This window comes from Mytilus edulis, chromosome 12 (assembly GCF_963676685.1).
Source record: "Mytilus edulis chromosome 12, xbMytEdul2.2, whole genome shotgun sequence".
In the NCBI taxonomy this organism is placed as follows: domain Eukaryota; kingdom Metazoa; phylum Mollusca; class Bivalvia; order Mytilida; family Mytilidae; genus Mytilus; species Mytilus edulis.
This window is the reverse complement of record NC_092355.1, coordinates 46479045-46499232: the sequence shown is the minus strand read 5'-3', so window position 1 is coordinate 46499232 and position 20188 is coordinate 46479045. Positions and strand designations below refer to the sequence as shown.

At 32.4% G+C, this 20188-nt stretch overlaps 1 protein-coding gene across 1 annotated transcript in view; it reads right to left on the bottom strand.

Moving 5' to 3' along the window:
* The window catches only part of LOC139498606 (uncharacterized), a 40606-nt gene extending 21113 nt beyond the window's left edge, over nt 1-19493 (bottom strand). Inside the window, exons 1-6 of the mRNA XM_071287070.1 lie at nt 19261-19493; nt 17914-18045; nt 16835-16970; nt 11623-11784; nt 10815-10972; nt 4236-4397 (exon numbers count right to left, since the gene is read on the bottom strand). Coding sequence (XP_071143171.1) covers nt 4236-4397; nt 10815-10972; nt 11623-11784; nt 16835-16970; nt 17914-18045; nt 19261-19415 — 905 coding nt within the window. The 5' untranslated portion in view covers nt 19416-19493. The remainder of the gene's footprint in view (nt 1-4235; nt 4398-10814; nt 10973-11622; nt 11785-16834; nt 16971-17913; nt 18046-19260) is intronic.
* Between the last annotated feature and the right edge of the window lie 695 nt (nt 19494-20188).

The window sequence follows — 20188 nt, the reverse complement described above, 5'->3', positions numbered from 1 at the left end:
TTTTTCGTTCTTTGACTTCTTCTTAATATGACCAGGTATGTTATGAGTACATTGTTGTCTACAAATATTTTGTAAATTAAAAGTATTACCTTGACTGGTATTCTTCTGTTTATGGTAATTAATAGCAGTTCTTGCAAGCTTAAAATTGGTCAGCTCACTCTCCGGCTATCACGTAAAGCCAAGTTACTTTATTTTCATGGGAGGGAAGCACTGTTTAACTGTGACAAGATATTTCATTTACATACTTCAATTTTTGATGTATTATGATGAGGTGCATTCAATACTTGACCATTATTGATCATTATTCCGACGAAGCGGAACATATTCCGACATCTTGAAAACTTTTTTGTGGTGTACGGGAGATAACTCCCATAACAACAGACGTCGATTTTCACGTTTTCCGCTAGAGGCGTTCATTTACGTACCTCTCACTTTAAAAGTTTTTGTTCTAAATAAAGGCAACATTAGTATACCGCTGTTCAAAATTATAAATACATGGACAAAAAAAAAATCGGGGTAACAAACTAAAACCGAGGGAAACGCATAAAATATAAGAGGAGAACAACGACACAACACTGAAATTTAACACACACAGAAACGGACCAAGCATCAGACAAATCCCACGAGAAAAACAAATATAACATCAAAACCAAATACATTAATTGCAATGTGAATTTACACTCTAAAAGAGGACAGACCGAGTATGTGCTATAATGTTTATACTTGGTACTTTGGTCACGTTCTTTTCATTATTTCCATATCACTTATAAGACTTAGTACAGGAGATTTTAAGAAAAGAAACTATTTGTTGAACCAGGTTTTATGGCTAGCTCAACCTCTGGCTTATAAGGTAATAGTAACAATATCGCTAAAATAACAATAATACGTAACAAAAATACAGTAAAAACAACACTCTGGATAGATAAATGCATAAATGATTAATATGATACATTGTAGTACATTAGTCTATGAGTTTGAATGTCCCTCTTGTATCTTTCGTCCCTCTTTTATAACCGCTAAGTCGATGTCTCTGCTGGTGAAAATTTTGTTCCTGGGGACATTATCCGCCCAATGGCAAAATTGCATGAATATATTTTCAATCTATGAGTTTGAATGTCCCTCTGGTATCTTTCGTCCCTCTTTTATAACCACTAAGTCGATGTCTCTGATGGTGAAAATTTTGTCCCTGAGGACATTATTCGCCCAGTTGCAAAATTGCATGAATTTATTTTCAATCTATGAGTTTGAATGTCCCTCTGGTATCTTTCGTCCCTCTTTAATAACCACTAAAGTCGATGTATCTGCTGGTGAACATTTTGGACCCGAGGACATCATCCGCCCAGTAGCAAAATTGAATGAATTTATTTTCAATCTATGAGTTTGAATGTCCCTCTGGTATCTTTCGTCCCTTTTTTTATAACCACTTAGTCGATTTATCTTTCTAACCATTACATATAACCCAAATATAAACCATTGGTTTATGTAAATTATCTTAAATCAATTCATGAACGAATATGAACGTTTGAAACAAATCAAAATGCACTATAATTTGATAGATGATACCGTTGCTGACCACAACAGAATAACGACTGGAAAAAAGCAAAAATACATCACAGATATATCTAAAGAAACGTTTTTAGTTAAATCATGCTCTTGACAAACTTGTTCTGAATACATTGAGTGTTGAATCAAAACTGTTTGGGTTAAACTTTGTCAACATTGCCCGATTGGGATATATTACTTGGTGGATGATTTTGTAATAGACAGATAAAAGTCCTCCAATCAGGTTACCAATAAAAGAACACATGACAACAATGTACTTTCAACACAGTACTAAGTCATAACATACTAGGAAGTAAAACAAAAATACTGAACTTAAATGTAAATTCCAAAAGTGTAAGAATTAAAAATGACAAAATCATTTTTTTTAGATAACGAAATGAATTAAATACAACTGTCATATTCCCGACATGATTCATGCATTTTCCAAAAAAAGGGGAAACCTGGTTTTATTGATTGCTGAACCTCCCACTTGTATGGTAATTGTTTATAGGTCACTTATTATATTTGCAAAATTGGTTGAGCAAACAGATATCATATAAATGTTACAATAATTCGGATCCAGCAGTCAAAAATGAGTAAACATAAATCACTGATATACAACAAAACTGACAAAGAATTTCAAACTTATATACAAATCTGATAAAATAAGTCAACAGAAAGATTGATCGCAATTATTTATAGCAAGCCACATTAACATTGTTCAATCCTTCGCGTGTTAATAAGTTATATCGGCTGTTCTGTGATGTCGAATTTAATACAGAAAAAAAAGCTTTTGTAATTCTTGTTAACAATTAGCATGAAATCATTATAATATATTATTCTATGTGACAAACAGTTAATGATATATATATATATATATATACATGATTGGATGATTAAGATAAGTCATGCAAATCAAAGTATAGACACACTGAATACCTAATAATTTATAGACATAACGTATAGCAATATCAAGGTCGTTTCGGTTGGAGCGGAAATATAATTAACTGACAAAAAATAATAATGTTTTCTGTATCAAATAGCAGTAAAATGAGAACTGGTGTGTTCAGAATTGATTGAATGAGTTTATTTGCAATTAATACACATGATGAAACAATGACAATATGTATTGCAAACTAGTCACAGCGATAAACAGCATTAAACAACACACATGGTAATTAGAAAATTGATAATTTGAAATTTCATTATCCTTGAAGACAATTTTAATGTTTGAATTATCGACATCTTTATCGTTGTCTGGATCTGTCGACATAGTTACTACTTCAAAGTTAAGATAATCAACTAACTGATACTCGCATAATTAAATTTATGGAAAATGATCTTTATACTGTGTTTAATTTCATTTCTTTATATGTATACGATAAAGTATATTCTATGGTAATTTCCTTGACAAAAATCTATGAAAGTTTAATTGAATTCTAATAAGGAGAAATAACTTTTTTAAATGTCTGCTTCCCCAGATAAAGTAATGAGAATGTGAAGGCTTTGCTTAGGGAAAAACCAAAAAAAATATTTCTGAAAAAAACAAGAGGTTCACATAGGTAATAGTTTGTAATAATTTTAGCATAATTCATTAAATTCTGTACCAAAAAATGAAGTAGGATCCCGGATACAATTGCAATCTGTAATGTGCATATGGAATAAAGCTCATGTCACGATTAAGTGATCCAAATAATTATAATGAAGAAACAAAATAGAAGATTGAAAAAAATCATCGTTTAAGAAATATTTTGTGATAAGATCAGTAGGGGATAAAACAAAAGAGTGACGGTGGAGTCACAAACAGACTAATTTAATATATTCCGCAAATAGTGGGTGGTATGGATTAAACAAAAGAGTCAGTCTGGGAGCTTATCTGTCAAATACTTACATAGTTTTAACAACTTAAAAAGTAGGGGGGGGGGGGATATTGTCAACTTGTCATTGGTATCAGGCTTAAACATTTGAACGTTATACTTGCGTTCTGTGTAAAAGACTCATCAGTGACCACTTGATTCAAAATATTCAGAAGTGCAAAAAAGAACGAAGTTGAAAAGCATAAAGTTGAAATTTGGATATTTTAGTGTGTTTAATTATCAATTTCACTCAGATGTATTGGCTGAGAGTTTCTGTATATCATTTGTAGGCAAACATGCTTATGGTGTGGAAAAAATATATGTCCTTCAAGATTTTAATTGATAGTTTCATGCATATTGGCATTTTAATAGATCTTTTACTGCTGTTTACAGTCTATCCTTTAAAGTGATTTTAGATTCCATGAAAAACTTGGTCTTTAAAGGCGGTAATATGCCAGATTATATGCCATGGCTGACATTCGCAAGTTATTCCCAATTCAGATTTTCTGTATCGATAACGGGTTTCAAGATGTTAGAATGTTACTGGCATAATAACGTCATATTTCATGTTGTGACATGATTATCATGTTTGATAATTAACAACTACCAATTTCATTTCAACTGGTTGAAAAGTTTCAATGGATGATCTCTGAAAACGTTAACAGACGATGAACTAACTATAAACGCTAGTCATTACCAAAAGCTCATAAAAGCGGTTGGCCAGGTGCAGTATAAAGTCACAACAAGAAGCGTATGTGCTCACAGGACGTTTTTGCGAAAGTAAAGTCCAAATAAATGTTCCGAAAACTATTCTATGATAAGATACAGAAACCTTACCCATTATTACGTTTTCCCCATACACACATTATATTATCAGCTGACTGCTCAAGAGGTGGGTTCCAGCTTATATAGATTCTTGAAACATTATTTCTGAGTAAATCGTCTTTCAACAATTCCACTTGCATCCCTGCTGGAAGACTTGCCATAAATTCCACTGAACTAAAAAACATCATTTATATATAAATGTATGTGAAGTTAGCATCCGGTTTGTTATTCGATATTCGATATTCAATATCCAACCGGCTGCTAGCAGTCGGTTGGATATTCAAAATTTTGTTGAAAATCATAAAAAAAGAAACACTTTATAATATTAAAAACATGATTTTCATAGCTAAAAGGAATGGTAAGATACGTAGGAAACCGTAAAATGACCTCTTCAAGCTGATGTAAATTCTCGTTGTCCTCGAATATAAACCATTTTCTAAGTTGCATATTTGTCTTTATGTAATATAGATTGTTGTCAATAAAAAAACTTCAAAGATTTACTTTTATACATGACATTTCTTAAAACAAAAAGAAAAACTGCTTACTCTAGAAAACATTAAGAAATATAAATAGAAATATTTATGGAAAGCCTAAAAAAGAAATATATAGTGAAAACCTACCTGAGACCGCTTAAATGAGGTTGAGACCCCACTGGTCATTCAATGTCCATAAAATTTAATCAAATCATATACTCTGTATATAAAAAGGTTGTATTAGAAGGATATCCCAGAATATTGTCATATTCGATATCTATGGAGGGCTTATATTGTCACTTTTGAGCTAAAAATTATCAAAAGGACAAAGGGCACAGGACAATGGTGATAGCCCCTTGATCTCTCAATCTGCCTAATATTAAGCAGACATTTAGTCAACAGGTAGATACACACGTTACTAAAAGAAATTTGGGTACACTTTCAGTCTTTCATGTTTACGGAGCGCCCAAAGTGCCAGTTGGATATTCAAAATATATAGTGAAAAACTACATGAGACCGCTAAAATGAGGGTGAGACCCCACTGGTCATTCAATGTCCATAAAGTTTTGACATTTTTTAGCTAAAAAGTGACGATCTAAGCCCTCTGTAGATCTCGAAAATGACATTATTCGGGGAAATCTTTCTGATACAACCTTTATATATACAGAGTCTATGATTTAGTTGAATTTTATGGACATTGAGAGACCAGGGGGTCTCACCCTTATTTAAGCGGCCTCAGGTAGATTTTCACTGATTTGTTTGTTTTGGTTTTTTTTTTACTTACAGCCTTTCCATTAATATTACTATTGGTAATTCTAAATTTTTCTAGAGTTATCAGTTTTTGTTTTTGTTTTAAGAAATATCATGTATAAAAGTACTTCTTTGAAGTCGTTTTATTGACAAACTTTATACCAGATAAAGACAAATATGAAATTTACAAAAGGGTTTATATTCGAGGACAACGAGAATATACAAGAGCTTGAAGAGGTCATTTAACGATTTCTTACATATCCCCTTAACTATGAAAATCGTGTTTTTAATGTAATCAAGTATTTCTTTATTTTTATTATTTTCAAAAAAAAATTAAATATCCAAACGACTGCTAGCAGCCAGTTCGATATTGAATATTGAAAAACGAACAAGCTGCTAACTTCACAAACATTATATATAATGTGCTTGGCAGAAAATCTTTAAAAATTTTACCTTTATTTTTATTGTTTTATTATGAAAGTCAATTAAACAAAAATCAAAACATGTACCTTCATGTACAAAACATGTATATCTGATAGATTCGGTCGAGGGTTTTTACCAGGTAATAGTTTATTGGTTTTCAAAGGTACCAAGCTTATCATTCAATCGCCAGACACGCGTTTCGTCTAATAGAGCTTTCTTACAAATTGACGAAAGGTACGAACGAACGAAAAGGCAGCACGTATTTCACTTCTACAATAACAGTTAAATGAGTCTTTGTTATATCCAGTAAAACAGCATTCTTTTCTAAATCAAGTTTATTTTAAAAAATAATTATATCTTTTTTTTTCTTCATTCACATTTTATTGTTTTGAGCGTTGCAAATTTTGAATCAAGGAAGAATTTGTGTTTCTGTTAGGGAGGAAGACAATGTATTTGCTTTGACATTTTGCTTAGGTTAAACAGTGCAACATTGTTACATCGAAGAGTGGGGGGCGGCCCTTTTTTTTTATGTTCTAGGGGCATTTTTCTCGTCTGACTACTCTTTATTTAGATTTTTGTTTAGTGTTATCTCCTCCGACCTGGTGGAATCAATAAACATATTCCAACCTGGCGTACGTCACAAAAATCAAATCCTAAATATATCTCAAGAAAAATACAATTGAATAAGTGTCGTTGCATGCACGATAATTGTCCGAAGTTCACGACTATTTTTAGATATGTCAAAATAAAGTATCCCTAAAACGAGTCTTACGTATGATTCGTCAAGCATACGTACCTTTCGTCAATTTGTAAGAAAGCTCTAATAAGACTCATCGGTTACGCTCAGATATAAAAAAAAAAGTAAGAAATCCAAACAAGTACAAAGTTTGAAGAGTATTGCGGACCAAAAATTCAATATAATAGTGCTAAATAGAGCTAAGGTCATCTATGCCTGGGATAAGAGAATCTTTAGTCTTTCGAATAACTCATACTTTTGCAAACAGTAAATGTTTTTTTAGAATAAGTCCTATTTTGTAATATATCTCTCTGATTCAGGCAAAACAGTATCCGAAACTGACATTTCAAGGCGCTTGATTTCTTGATTGATAACATATTTGTTACGTTTTGAGGGCGTGCTTTTTAAACAAGCAGATGACTTTCCCATGGGAACCAACTATGTCCCTCTTCCTGTCGACTTGTTTCTTTAATCTTATAAGGCTGATTTCATACAGGAACTTTTTAAGAAGAAAAAGAAAAGAAGTAAGCATTATCCTTTAAAGTTACTTTTCGCTAGACAGATGATGGTCTCTACTTAATAATTTAAAATTTGTTGAATATAGTGAACACATCTATCCAATCGAACTAGAGATAATGGATACATCAGTTACAGTTAAGTCTGTCTCATATCTTGTCTTGCAACTAGATATTAACAATGAGGGTAGGTTGAAACCCAAACTTCACGACAAAAAATATAATTTCAGCTTCCCAATAGTGAACTTTCCATTTCTATGTAGCATCATTTCAGCAGCGCCTGTATACGGAGTATATATCCCCTAATTGATACGATATTCCCGGAATTTTATTCCCTAATATGGTTACCTTGCGGGTTGCTGCTCACAAAGAAGCTATTTAAAACCGATAGTTCTAAATGTTGAAGTTAAAATCATTCCTTCGTAAAATTTACTGACGCCATCACGAGTTCATTGACCGTTGTGGAATATCCGTTTCACAGATGACAGCGGGTATGTTTCTCATGTCGTAACTACAAACCCATTCCCTTTTCACGAATGTGACTCGTCGAATTGGACTTATTATTGAATTTGTACCAAATGAGCAACATGATGGGTGCCAAAACAGGAGCATGATCTGCTTGCGAAGAAATTGAGATCACTCCCAGTTTTTGGTGAAGTTCGTGTTGCTAAGTCTTTATTTTCTGTATTGCATGTTGTGTCCTATTGGTTGTCTGTCTTTTTTTTTTCTTATTTAACCATGGCATTGTAAGTTTATTTTCGATTTATGAGTTTGACTCTTCTCTGGTATCTTCCGAACCTACACGAAAGTCAAAAGAATACCACTTCTGAAAAGTGACATTGTCAACAATGTTTCGAACATCATTCATAACTTCAGTATGTTTTGACAAAAAAAACACGACCGATATAATCCCAATTGAAGATTTAAGAAATGCCTTTAGTTGTCATGAAATTAAAAAAAGTACAAGAAATAACTTGTTCATTTTTTGGATTGCATAATGTTTGGCCTTCACAGGGGTAAAATAAATCAAATGTAATGGATAATAGTATTTAACCATAAATCATGGGATTCATGGGGTGTGGGCCATCAATGAATAACATTTCTGATTTTCAAAAGTAACTTCAATTTGACATAAGTATGTCACATTGTGAACCAATTTTAGATATAACAGAAAAAGACATTTCGAGTAATTACACAAACTAAACCATACAGAACGCGTTTTTAAACTCTATGCCTTGAAAAAATGTATGTTACAGAAGACAGTGACTATAACCGGTTAATATGGACACGGCATATTTTAGTAGGTATACTTATCTAACCTCCTATACATTTCTAGGAATATGATTGGTTAAAAGCGTCATCGTGGAGACCGTGTATATTTCATATAAGGTTAGTAGGAAGACGGTGCTTATTTCATACACGGTTAGTAGTGGAGTTACGTTCCTTTCTATTCCATATTAGGTAAGATGGAAGATGGGGCTTATTTCATACACGGTTAGTAGTGGTGTTAATTCCTTTTATCAAATCAAAACGGTACTGAGAAAAAATCTGAAAGGTTTCAACAGACGAAGAAATGATGATTAAGATAAAAATAAATTCGTAAAACACATTTAAAGCTAACAAGTTGTTAGTGTTGGCTTCTTTTTTGTAGGATCAATGGAAGTAGCTAGTTTCTTAATGCTAACAGTTTTAAAGACTTGCTCACGTCACTACTGAGTCTTTTTTTTAGACGAAACGCGCGTATGGCGTATTTACAAAATTTAGTCCTGGTATCTATGATGAGTTTATTTACTACCATTGGGTCGATGACACTGCTGGTGGAGATTTATTTCCCCGAGGGTATCACCAGCCCAGTAGTCAGCACTTTTGTGCTGACATGAATTATCATTGATATGGTTATATTTATAAATTAACTGTTTACAAAAAAATGTGTTTTTTTAAATACTAAGGCTTTTCTACCTCAGGCATAGATTACCTAAGCTGTATTTGGCAACATTTTTAGGAATTTTGGTCCTCAATGCTCTTCAACTTCGTACTTTATTTGGCATTTTAAACTTTTTTGGATTCGAGCGTCACTGATGAGTGTTTTTAGACGGAACTCGCGTATGGCGTTTTTACAAAATTTAGTCCTGGTATCCATGATGAGTTTATTTGATAGGTCACTGGTTTCAATTTCACACGTTAAGATAGTCGGTAAGAAAAATTCGTTACATAGTGTTAGTTACGTAAAATAGTATATATGGGGTCAGTAAAATTCCATTTGAGGATTCGAGCTTTACCCCATATGGAATTTAATGACCCCATATATACTGTATTAGGTCACTAGCACATTCGGAAAGTCAATAATCACATGGCAAAATCAAATAACAAAACACATCAAAAACGAATGGACAAGAACTGTCATATTCCTGACTTGGTATAGGCATTTTCAAATGTTGAACATGGTGGATTAAACCTGGTTTTATAGCGCTAACTCTCTCACTTAGACAATGTTAGATGACAGTCTCATCAAATTCCGTTATATATACAACGATGCGTTAACTTAACAAACACAATAAGTAAAATAGTCAAAACATGGGTACAGTAGTCATCATCGTGTTAGAATTGATGGACCGGATAGAAAAAATTATTCATTAAGACGTCCATCAATGGAACTTTTCATTTAAAATCTATCCGATTCATTATGGCGAACAACTTAAATAAAAGGAGCTGTTACGATACAAACACTATTTGAAACAGTTGTTTCTGCTCCATACCTTATCGTTTGAAGAATTTGAGACGCCATCATGACTTGGTTGAATATTAAACGTTTATTTGTGCCACAGATAATCAGCAATATTTTCAACCAAGTATATCCTCTTTTCCTCGATGTAGACATTACAAATTGCAGCTTATCACTTACAGACTAATTATGTATGAGGGGTTTATGTGTCAGAGATGTTTTAACGGTGGTAAAAATTGAAAACAACACCTTTAACAATTTCTTGCCTCCGAAGCGCTTTTCTGGATTTACCTTCATCAGGAACGCTCAAAGCAAAACATTTGAATTCCGAAGATGTATAAGTACCGAAAATCGTTTAAGAGCTATATGTAAAAAAATAACTAAAATAAATAACAAAATTTCATATAAAGCCAATCTGCAATTCTATAAAAGTCGTCTGGTATGAACAGTTTACCGACTATATTCCTTATCGTGACATTTGATTTAGAATAAATGGTTAATCCGAACCTCTACCTTTTGTACGTCTTGATGGGTTTTATATTTTCTGGTTCATTGGTATGTTTTCTGAGATAAGTGTGGCGTCCACTAGTAAAAATTACGGACTAGATGAATCCCACCTACAGTATGTGTGCGGATTTTTGTATTTTAGTTTTTATATTTTGAAAGCGTTGAAGACCAATGCTGGCTTTGGGCTGATGTCTACTTTGGTCGAATTGTTGTCTCTATGAAATATTCCTTGTTTCCATTCCCTATACTAATACATAAACAGCATGTAAGAGAACCTGCCTAGTGTCTCAATTCGTTTATAGTGAATGTGATTTCCTCGGATTTCATTTGGTTGTTGTGGTCCAGTTGGATTGGCTACTTTCGATTTTTGATATGCTGATTTTGTTTGTTCGGTTTCTATAAATACATCATAGTAAAAATCAGCCAAATATTAATTATATTTTGATTTTTATAACTGAAACTTACTTTGATAGTTTACTTTCCACGTAAACACCATTTCTGAATTTTCCATTTTTTTGGAAACCCGGATAGGATATACGATGTCCATCATCACGCGTGGGATGTGCAAATGTCATGTCTGTATCGTCGCAACTACTCGGATTATCAATCACTTTCACGGTAAACTAGAAAAATAGTTATACAGTTATGAAACAGTCGTCGTAAGATTGTCGGAGAAAGAAAGCTTAAAACTTTTATCAAAACAAAAATATCACTTCGAATACTTTTATCAAGGTGAATCGTATCATTTCGAGGACATATGAATTAGATATGGTAAATATCCTTGCTTTAGTTTATTCCAAAGCCCACGTTGTACTATGCTCAAGTATATATCGTATATATAAAGTAAGATCTACAAATAAGTTAACATGACAAAAAATGTTCAGTTCACCCCTTAACGAATTGATCTTTATATTTATGTTTCCCCCCCCCCCCCCCCCTATTTTCTCATTTTTCAAATTCTGTTTAGGAAAGCTACGATTCGTGTTAAAGTATTCACGTAGGTTTGAAGTTTGTTTGGCTAAACTTCAAAACCATTAATTTCAGAAAATGGGTGAGGCTTGGGTGGTAGGGCAGCAAAAACGCCAAAATAAGAAAAAAGTTACGATTTTTCGGTCATTGTTTCTTAAAATTCAATAGGGTGCGCCTATGTGACCCAGAGAAAATTACATAGATTTAGACAGCATAAACAGTGCTAATCACATTCGAAAATAAAGAGTGGTTAGGTGATTCTGTCAATATTTCTGAAACAGTAATACAATATTAGTCCACAAACCTGCAGAGGTATTTTACTGATACTGTGGCGTGGGGTTACAGTGTCATTTCCGATTTTTATTGTATAGGTTGGATAATCTTCTATCATGAGCGTTACACGGTATGATTCGCCAGCTTTGTATCCATTCATTGTAGTTGCATCGATGATGAGTTGTCCTAGAGTCTATAATAAATATAGCAGCCAGGTTGGTAATACATGTATAGCGTTATTAAAGGATGTTTTTATATTATTCCGTTATGCTGTTCATGTACAGTCGTATTATATCAAATAGTTATCAAAGGTACCTGGATTATAATTTAGTACGCCAGACGCGCGTTTCGTCAACATAAGACTCATCAGTGTTGCTCAGTTCAAAACACTTGTAAAACTAAACAAGTACAAAGTTTCAGAGCATTGAGGACCCAAAATTCCAAAAAAGGTGTGCCAAATACGGCTGAGGTAATCTATTCCTGGATCGATAAGAAAATCCTTAATTTTTCGCAAAATTCAAAGTTTTGTTACAGGAATTTTATAAAGATGACCATATAATTGATATTCATGTGAACACCAAAGTGATGACTACTGGACTTGTGATACCCTCGTGGACGAAACGTTCACTAGCATTGGTATCGACCAAGTGGTGAAAATAGTTATTAAAGGTACCAGGATTATAAATTGGTTTAAATCATTCATATTACGTCTTCGATTAATATGATGTATTCAATAGATATCAAAGGTACCAGGTTCATAATTTAGTACGCCAGACGCACGTTTCGTCTACATAAGACTCATCAGTGACGCTCATATCATATTATATTATTATATTTATAATATTTATAAAGCCAAACAAGTAAAAGTTGAAGAGCGGCTAATGTAATCTATGCCGACATGTGCTAAAAGGTGGAGTGGAGTGGAGTGGAGTGGTGGAGTGATGGAGTGGTGGAGTGTTGGAGTGGTGAAATAAACTTAACATATTCAAAAAACAATAGAAAATCAAAAATCATATATAATTGTTTTATTGCAGCACACAATAATGTTATATCATTTCACTTGACATATTTAATTAGTCATCAAAGTCGGACAATGTTTAAGTTTTTGGTAGCATTTTATTACAGCCTTGATGGAAAAAAAAGGTGGGGCAATGTTGTTTATCGTGTAATTTATTTTACTGTTATATCTCCAAACAATATTAAAAAAAAAGATAAATGTTAAATGATAGATTTCTATAATTTAGGAGTGGGTCTTCCAGCATTTTTTCCTTATTTAACAACATTCTGGTGTAAATAACTTTAAAGAAAATTAAGACACTGTAGTTCAAAGACATGATTTAAAACAACCATTCCATCTTACCATCATAGCTGTAATAATAAAAGAAAATGATTCGGCTGTGGACAATCATTGTCAGATAAACATAGAAATGTTCCAAATGGTCTTGTGTAAAAAAAGAAATGATCATAGAATGTATGTTTAAGTCAAAGATCTAAAATCTTGAAACAATCTGTTTCTCTACAAAACACATATTTTTATTTAAATGGTGACTGTGCAAGAAAAAAGAATCCTCAGTTTGAATTTTAATCCATAATGACATAAAGCAAAGTTTATCACATGAGCATTTCCTTTTACTAGAATCGCTCGGAATTCAACATTAAATGTTTTGGACAATAGATAAAGTCTTTATTTTACAATAAAATTTGTTGATATACTTATATCTGTTTTGTTGTCATAATATGCAGAACATATAAAGTGTGGTGTGTACTGATTTAACATCTGTTTATTTTATCAAATTAATTAATAACAACAACATTTTTCATCTATCAAAGTTATTTAGTTCTGAGATTATAGTAATGACAGTTTTATGGGTTCTATGGGCAGGAGATGGTGGCTAGATATAATTTCCTCATCTATTTTTAATTGGAAGAAACAGACTATTTTAAATAGTGCAATCATAGATAAAATCAAAGTAAAAATGTTGATTGACAATTTAATTTTATTATATCATTGTCAATTGACAAAACAAATATTGATAATTATATTTTATTTTATCACAAGAAGATTTTTTAGGCTTTGTTAAATTCTAACATATTTTGCTTGGAATAATTTTTTAACTAGGGACTTAACCTACCACAATTTGTAAACATACCTGCCAACTTTTCAAAATGCCAATGGGGGTTTTACGTGCAAGATGGCTCTTATAGTCCTACAAACCCTTCAAGTGGGCCTCAATTATATCTTATTGTTGTTTTTGGCTTCTTTATAATTTTACAATGCTATAGCTACTGTAAAATTTATTGTTTTGTTTAAAATTATGGAAAAAATTGCACTTTCAAAATTTCAATTGCTACCCAACTTTGATGATTAATCAAACATGTCAAATTAAAAAAATATAACATCATTGTCTGCTGCAATTAAAAAAGAACCAATTATAAATGTTTTTTTATTTGATATTGATTTTTTGATATGTTAAGTATATTTCACTCCACGACTCCACTCTAACACTCCAACACTCCACTCCAATACTCCACTCCACCTTTTAGCACATGCCATCTCTACCTGTGTTAAAAAAAATCCTTAGTAAAAATTCAAAGATTTGTTAACAGGAAATTTATGAAAATGACCACATTATTGATATTCATGTCAACACCGAAATGTTAACTACTGGGCTGGTGATACACTCGGGAACGAAACGTCAACCAGCAGTGGCATCGACCCAGTGGTGTAAATCGTTATCAAAGGTACCAGGAGTATAATTTAGTACGCCAGACGCGCGTTTCGTCTACGTAAGACTCATCAGTGACGCTCATATCAAAATATTTATAAAGCCAAACAAAAGCCAAAAAAGTTGAAGAGCAATGAGAATCTAAATTGCAAAAAGTTGTGCCAAATACGGCCTAGGTAATCTATGCCTGTGTTAAGAAAATACTTAGTTTTTCGAAAAATTCTAAAATTGCTTTATGCTAAACGTTCTTCGCAACTCACAAACTTAGTTATATTAAAAGGAAAAAACTGAATAATTGGCCAATCATACCACATTTTCTTTTTTTACAATTATCTTGTTTTAAAATCAAATTTTGTTTGAAAGATGTGATTTTTGGGGGGTTTATTTACAAAATTGATGTACTATTTGTTAATGTCAAAAATGTGTTCTTAGTTCAATATTCAATGTTCGATATCCAACTTGCTGCTCTATTTACGAAGGAAATCGTTTTATGACCCCTTCAAGTTGTCTTCAACCCTTATCAATGATTATGTAAGTTGCATATTTGTTTTTATGTAACATTTATCAATAAAACGACATCAACACTGTACTTTTGTATTTAGTATTTCTTAAATCGAAAACAAAAACCGATAGAAACAGTTTGAAATATCAATATAAGTATATTTTTGAAAGAAGAAATATCTAGTGAAAAGTAAAATCACTAAAATACTGAACTTAGAGGAAAATCTATTCGGAAAGTCCATAATCACATGGCAAAATCAAATAACAAAACACATCAAAAACGAATGGACAAGACCTGTTATATTCCTGACTTAGTACAGGCATTTTGAAATGTAGAAAATGGTGGGTTGAACCTGGTTTTATAGCGCTAACCCTATCACTTTGATGACAGTCTCATTTCTATTTACAATGATGCGTGAACTTAACAGACATAATAATATGGGTACAGCAATCATCATCGTGTAACAATTTTAAAAGGAATAATTTAACAGAACACAAAAACATTTATCTACAAAGACATTAATTGATTCGCGTGTCTGACGTCACAAAATTTATACGTCACATATATTAGTCGTTCAATGTATATACACAAAATTTTAAAATTTCACATAGGCAATGTTAGCATACAGGGTTAAAATTCTACCTGGGACCGATTAAATATAATATATAAAATTACATGTTAGAAATATATATTACACAAAGACAAATATGCAACTTACATATGGTTTTATTTTTGAGGACAACGAGAATTTACGAGAGTTGAAAGGGGACTTTAAACGATTTCCTTCGTATCTTTTCACACCTCTTAACTCTAAAATTCATTCTTTGAATGTTATCAAAAAAAATTCTATGATTTGGCACAGATTTGCAACTAAATTTTATTATCGAACAGTATTGCTAGCAGCTGGTTGGATATTGGATATAGAATAACGAACCTGCTGCTAACTCCACATTTGTATTTATTCGGAAGTGAAGACATTTGAGTTTAGTCAGGAAATTCCGTATTCTATTGTTGGTTAGTGTGTTGGTCTTAATGTTAATATTACTTTCCCTAAAGTCTGTGGTGGGTGTTTCATGTGTTATTCAAAATCGAAATTCGATAATCAAAATCGAAATTCTAAAACTCTTAATTAATTTTCTAAGTCCTCTATCTGATAAAACAGGCTGAGTACGAAGCTACAAAGCTGATGACTTCAGTTTATAAGTTAAATGTCCGAATATAAAAAAAAAGCTGTTTTTTGCATGAATGTTGTATACCTTAATGTGACATCATCTCACTGGTCTTACTTATAACGTACCTTTCTTAATTTCTCCATTATTTAATAAGTGGTTTCAAATTCCTTACGCAATTACTACAGCCATTGTGTCGCGTATTCGAAAGTAACTATAGTTAAGGTAAAATCGTCCTTCTAGTACAACATCAATGAATTATTCTCCGACAAAAAATTGTTTGTACACTAAATCCAGATACTCAAAACCGAATTATAGTACATTCATACATACAAACTTAATTCATGATGCATTAACAGTACTTTATCTCATAATAATGCATTAACAGTACTTTATCTCATAATGCATTAACAGTACTTTACCTCATAATGCATTAACAGTACTTTACCTCATAATGCATTAACAGTACTTTACCTCATGATGCATTAACAGTATTTTACCTCATAATGCATTAACAGTACTTTACCTCATGATGTATTAACAGTACTTTACCTCATAATGCATAAACAGTACTTTATCTCATGATGCATTAACAGTATTTAACCTCATAATGCATAAACAGTACTTTACCTCATAATAATGCATTAACAGTACTTAAACCTCATAATAATGCATTAACAGTACTTTACCTCGCAAGGTTTTAACAATGAAAAAAGTATCCTAAATTGCATAAGGATTCTAACAAATTTAGTTTTAATGTGAGTGGTCGACTAAAAAATTGTGATTATTTTGCCCTTTGATTGCGCCATCCGTAACTCGATATAGATTACATTAACCTATACATACTGGTTTTAATATGAAGTTTGGAAGTGAAGTACAGGCTCCTCCACATTCATCTGGATAAGCTTCTCTTGCTTGTAGATTATCACCATCAGGATCTTCTACTGGTAATGTTATTGTTGTCGGACATCCGAACGGAATTCTATAACAATTCAAGTTATGTAATAATATGTTAATTTTATTTTTAGTATAAAATTTTCTGAGGTTATGAAGTTATCATGATCATAGTGCTTCATTCCTATTTTCTAATAGCATTCATTGTATGATTATAAAAGAAAATCTGCAACTACTCCTATTTATCACATTTGTTGAATCAAATTGTTACAATATGGACATACCGAATTTGTTAAGGGGATGGACAATGTTGGCGGTTTAGGGTTTTTTATTCATAGGCTTTTATAATTGTTTCAATTTTGTACTTTTGTACACTGAGGTTTATTGCATTTTGTTATGCATTAATTTTTATACTGGCTTGCGCAATATATTTTTTTCAGTTTTACAAGGCCAATATAATAATAAAGTCGTGTTTCAGCAATTTTTAAGTGATAGTAAGCTTTCATTTAACTACACATTTAGAGTAGACAAATAGAGTTTGCACTTTATTACTTAACTGACTAAGATAGACAACTCCCCATTATTTTATTTTAAGTGTGTTGTAAGTAATTACGTTTACCGTACTGTAGGTTGATTTTAAGTGTGTTGTAAGAAATATGTTTACCCTACTGTAGATTGATTTTAAGTGTGTTGTAAGTAATATGCTTACCCTACTGTAGGTGGATTTTAAGTGTGTTGTAAGTAATATGTTTACCCTACTGTAGGTTGATTTTAAGTGTATTGTAAGTAATATGTTTACCCTACTGTAGGTTGATTTTAAGTGTATTGTAAGTAATATGTTTACCCTACTGTAGGTTGATTTTAAGTGTGTTGTAAGTAATATGTTTACCCTACTGTAGGTTGATTTTAAGTGTGTTGTAAGTAATATGTTTACCCTACTGTAGGTTGATTTTAAGTGTGTTGTAAGTAATATGTTTACCCTACTGTAGGTTGATTTTAAAATTGTTGTAACTTGTAAGTAATATGCTTACCCTACTGTAGGTTGAACTGCTGCCACAGGACTAGCGTTTGGTAAAGTACTATCATTCCGTATCCTCAAATCTATTGTTGTAACAAGTCTTCCGGGACCAGATGCTGGCACTGCCCATGGAATACCGTCTAGCCTATACCAGAAAAGTATGAGAATTGTTGATTATTGCTCCTACTGTGTATATGTGAGTGTTTAAAACTATTTGTTTAGTTTCCTAGGTGCATCATCATCATCATCATCATCATCATCTTCATCTTCATCATTATAATCGGCATTGTTGTCTTCATTGTGATAGTCGTTTGTTTTTGAAAAACATCTTCACAAATATGGACTATCTACAGTGATAAAAACTTTCTAGTCCACTTATCGACTTGAAAAAACTTTGTGTTACACTTATAAATGGTAAAATATGTGTAAATTCTAATTTCAACGTAAAAAAGGTCATAGATGTAGAAACACAAACTAATAATGCGATGGCTTAAAACATTAAAAGCGACCAAATAAGTTCAATATCGTAGCAGCTACGTAGAGCTTCGTAGATATTGACTATTGAACGTGTAGCTATAGACTAGTTATTACTTAGATTTTGATAGCAGCTACATAGCCGCTACGTAGCTGCTACGATATTGGACTGAACCTAGTTGTAACATAAATATTGTTAGCCGCTACGTAGCCGTACGTAGCCGCTACGTAGCTGTTACGATATTGAACTCGACCCTGCAAGAAGAACGACCCCTACAAACCGGGTGTGATCTCGTGTGCCCCGGAGGGAGAGCAGATCCTGCTATATATGTCACATCCATCGTGTTACTCGTATAAATAATGTGTTGACAAAGTATATCAAATAAATAAGCCATTACCCAATAGCGGAGCCTGTAATTCAGTGGATGTCATTTCTTGCTGTATTAAATCTTTCTTTTCGTTATATTTTTTTACATTGAAAAGGCTGTTAGTTTTCTCTTGTGCTTGAGTTGTTTTACATTTGGGATTTCGGTCCGTTTAATGACTTGCTATGCAGTATAGGCTTTGCTCATTGCACCGTAAATCATAGCTGTGTCATTTGGTCTCTTGTGGAAAGTTGTCTCATTTGCAATCATACCACATCTGTATCATAGACAACTATTTTTGTGTTTCAAAGCTTTTTTCATTTGGTGTTCCAGAAGAAGAATTTGGAAAATATGGTTACCAGCTTGTTCACAGGAAAAAATAGTGTGACATTTTGAAAAGTGCAAATTGAACAAACTTCAACTATTATGGGAAAATCAATGGTGGTATTACACCTGTTAATATGAAGTAACGGAATTAGTTCAAATAAAATTGAACACAAATTAAAAAATTTTAAACATACCGAACAGTATATCTGTTTGTTCCAGGATTAATGTGAAAAAAATTATTTTCGCCTTGTTCCCAGTCTGCTGACTGTTCACTAAATGATGTTAAAATGGTGTTAATATCTGATAAAGTCATTGCTGGATTACAACCGGAGATGCATTTCCATTGCATTGATGATAATGATGGCGGAACGGTTCCTTTTATATACAAGTTACTAGAAGAACAGTTTTGGCCACATGGGCCTGTGCCCTTTTCCCATGTTAACCGATAAGTAAATCGGACCTAAAAAAAAGATATATCAAAATTGTCACCTTTTGCACATTGGAATCAGCTAAAAACCTTAAAAAAATATGTATGAGGCTACGATTTTGACGACACGATACGAGATTGATATGAAATAAAATGAATTATTTTAAAGATATTTGTCATTTTACGTGACGTCCAATCGGCAAGGTGCGTTCGGGACTCCGATCTTAATTTACTAGAATTGACAATTTCCCTGTCTTAAATCGATTGTTGTCTCCATGAAGTCTATAGCTTCTTCTTCTTCAGTTAAAACTGATAGTGGGGTATAATCCTTCAATCATTCGATGTAAATTAACATTGTGTTTTCGTATCATATACATGTACATGTAATACATACATATAAAACTGGCACTCTATCGAAGCAAATTTTGACCTTCTTGAATTACCCTAGCCTATGAAAATAAAAAGATACATGTATGGTAAATTTGCCAATGAGACAAGTCTCCACCAGAGACAAATTGACAGAGAGTTTATTTTTCAGGCATTGCTTTTTAAGAGACCAGATCATCTGAAAAATATCTTTGCTTTGAAAATTTTAAATTTGATCCCCTTAATTTGTTTTATGAAAGTTTAAATTCTTATATTTCACAAATAAATAACTTCAACAAATTAAGTTAGTCATATGTACAATTAAAAAA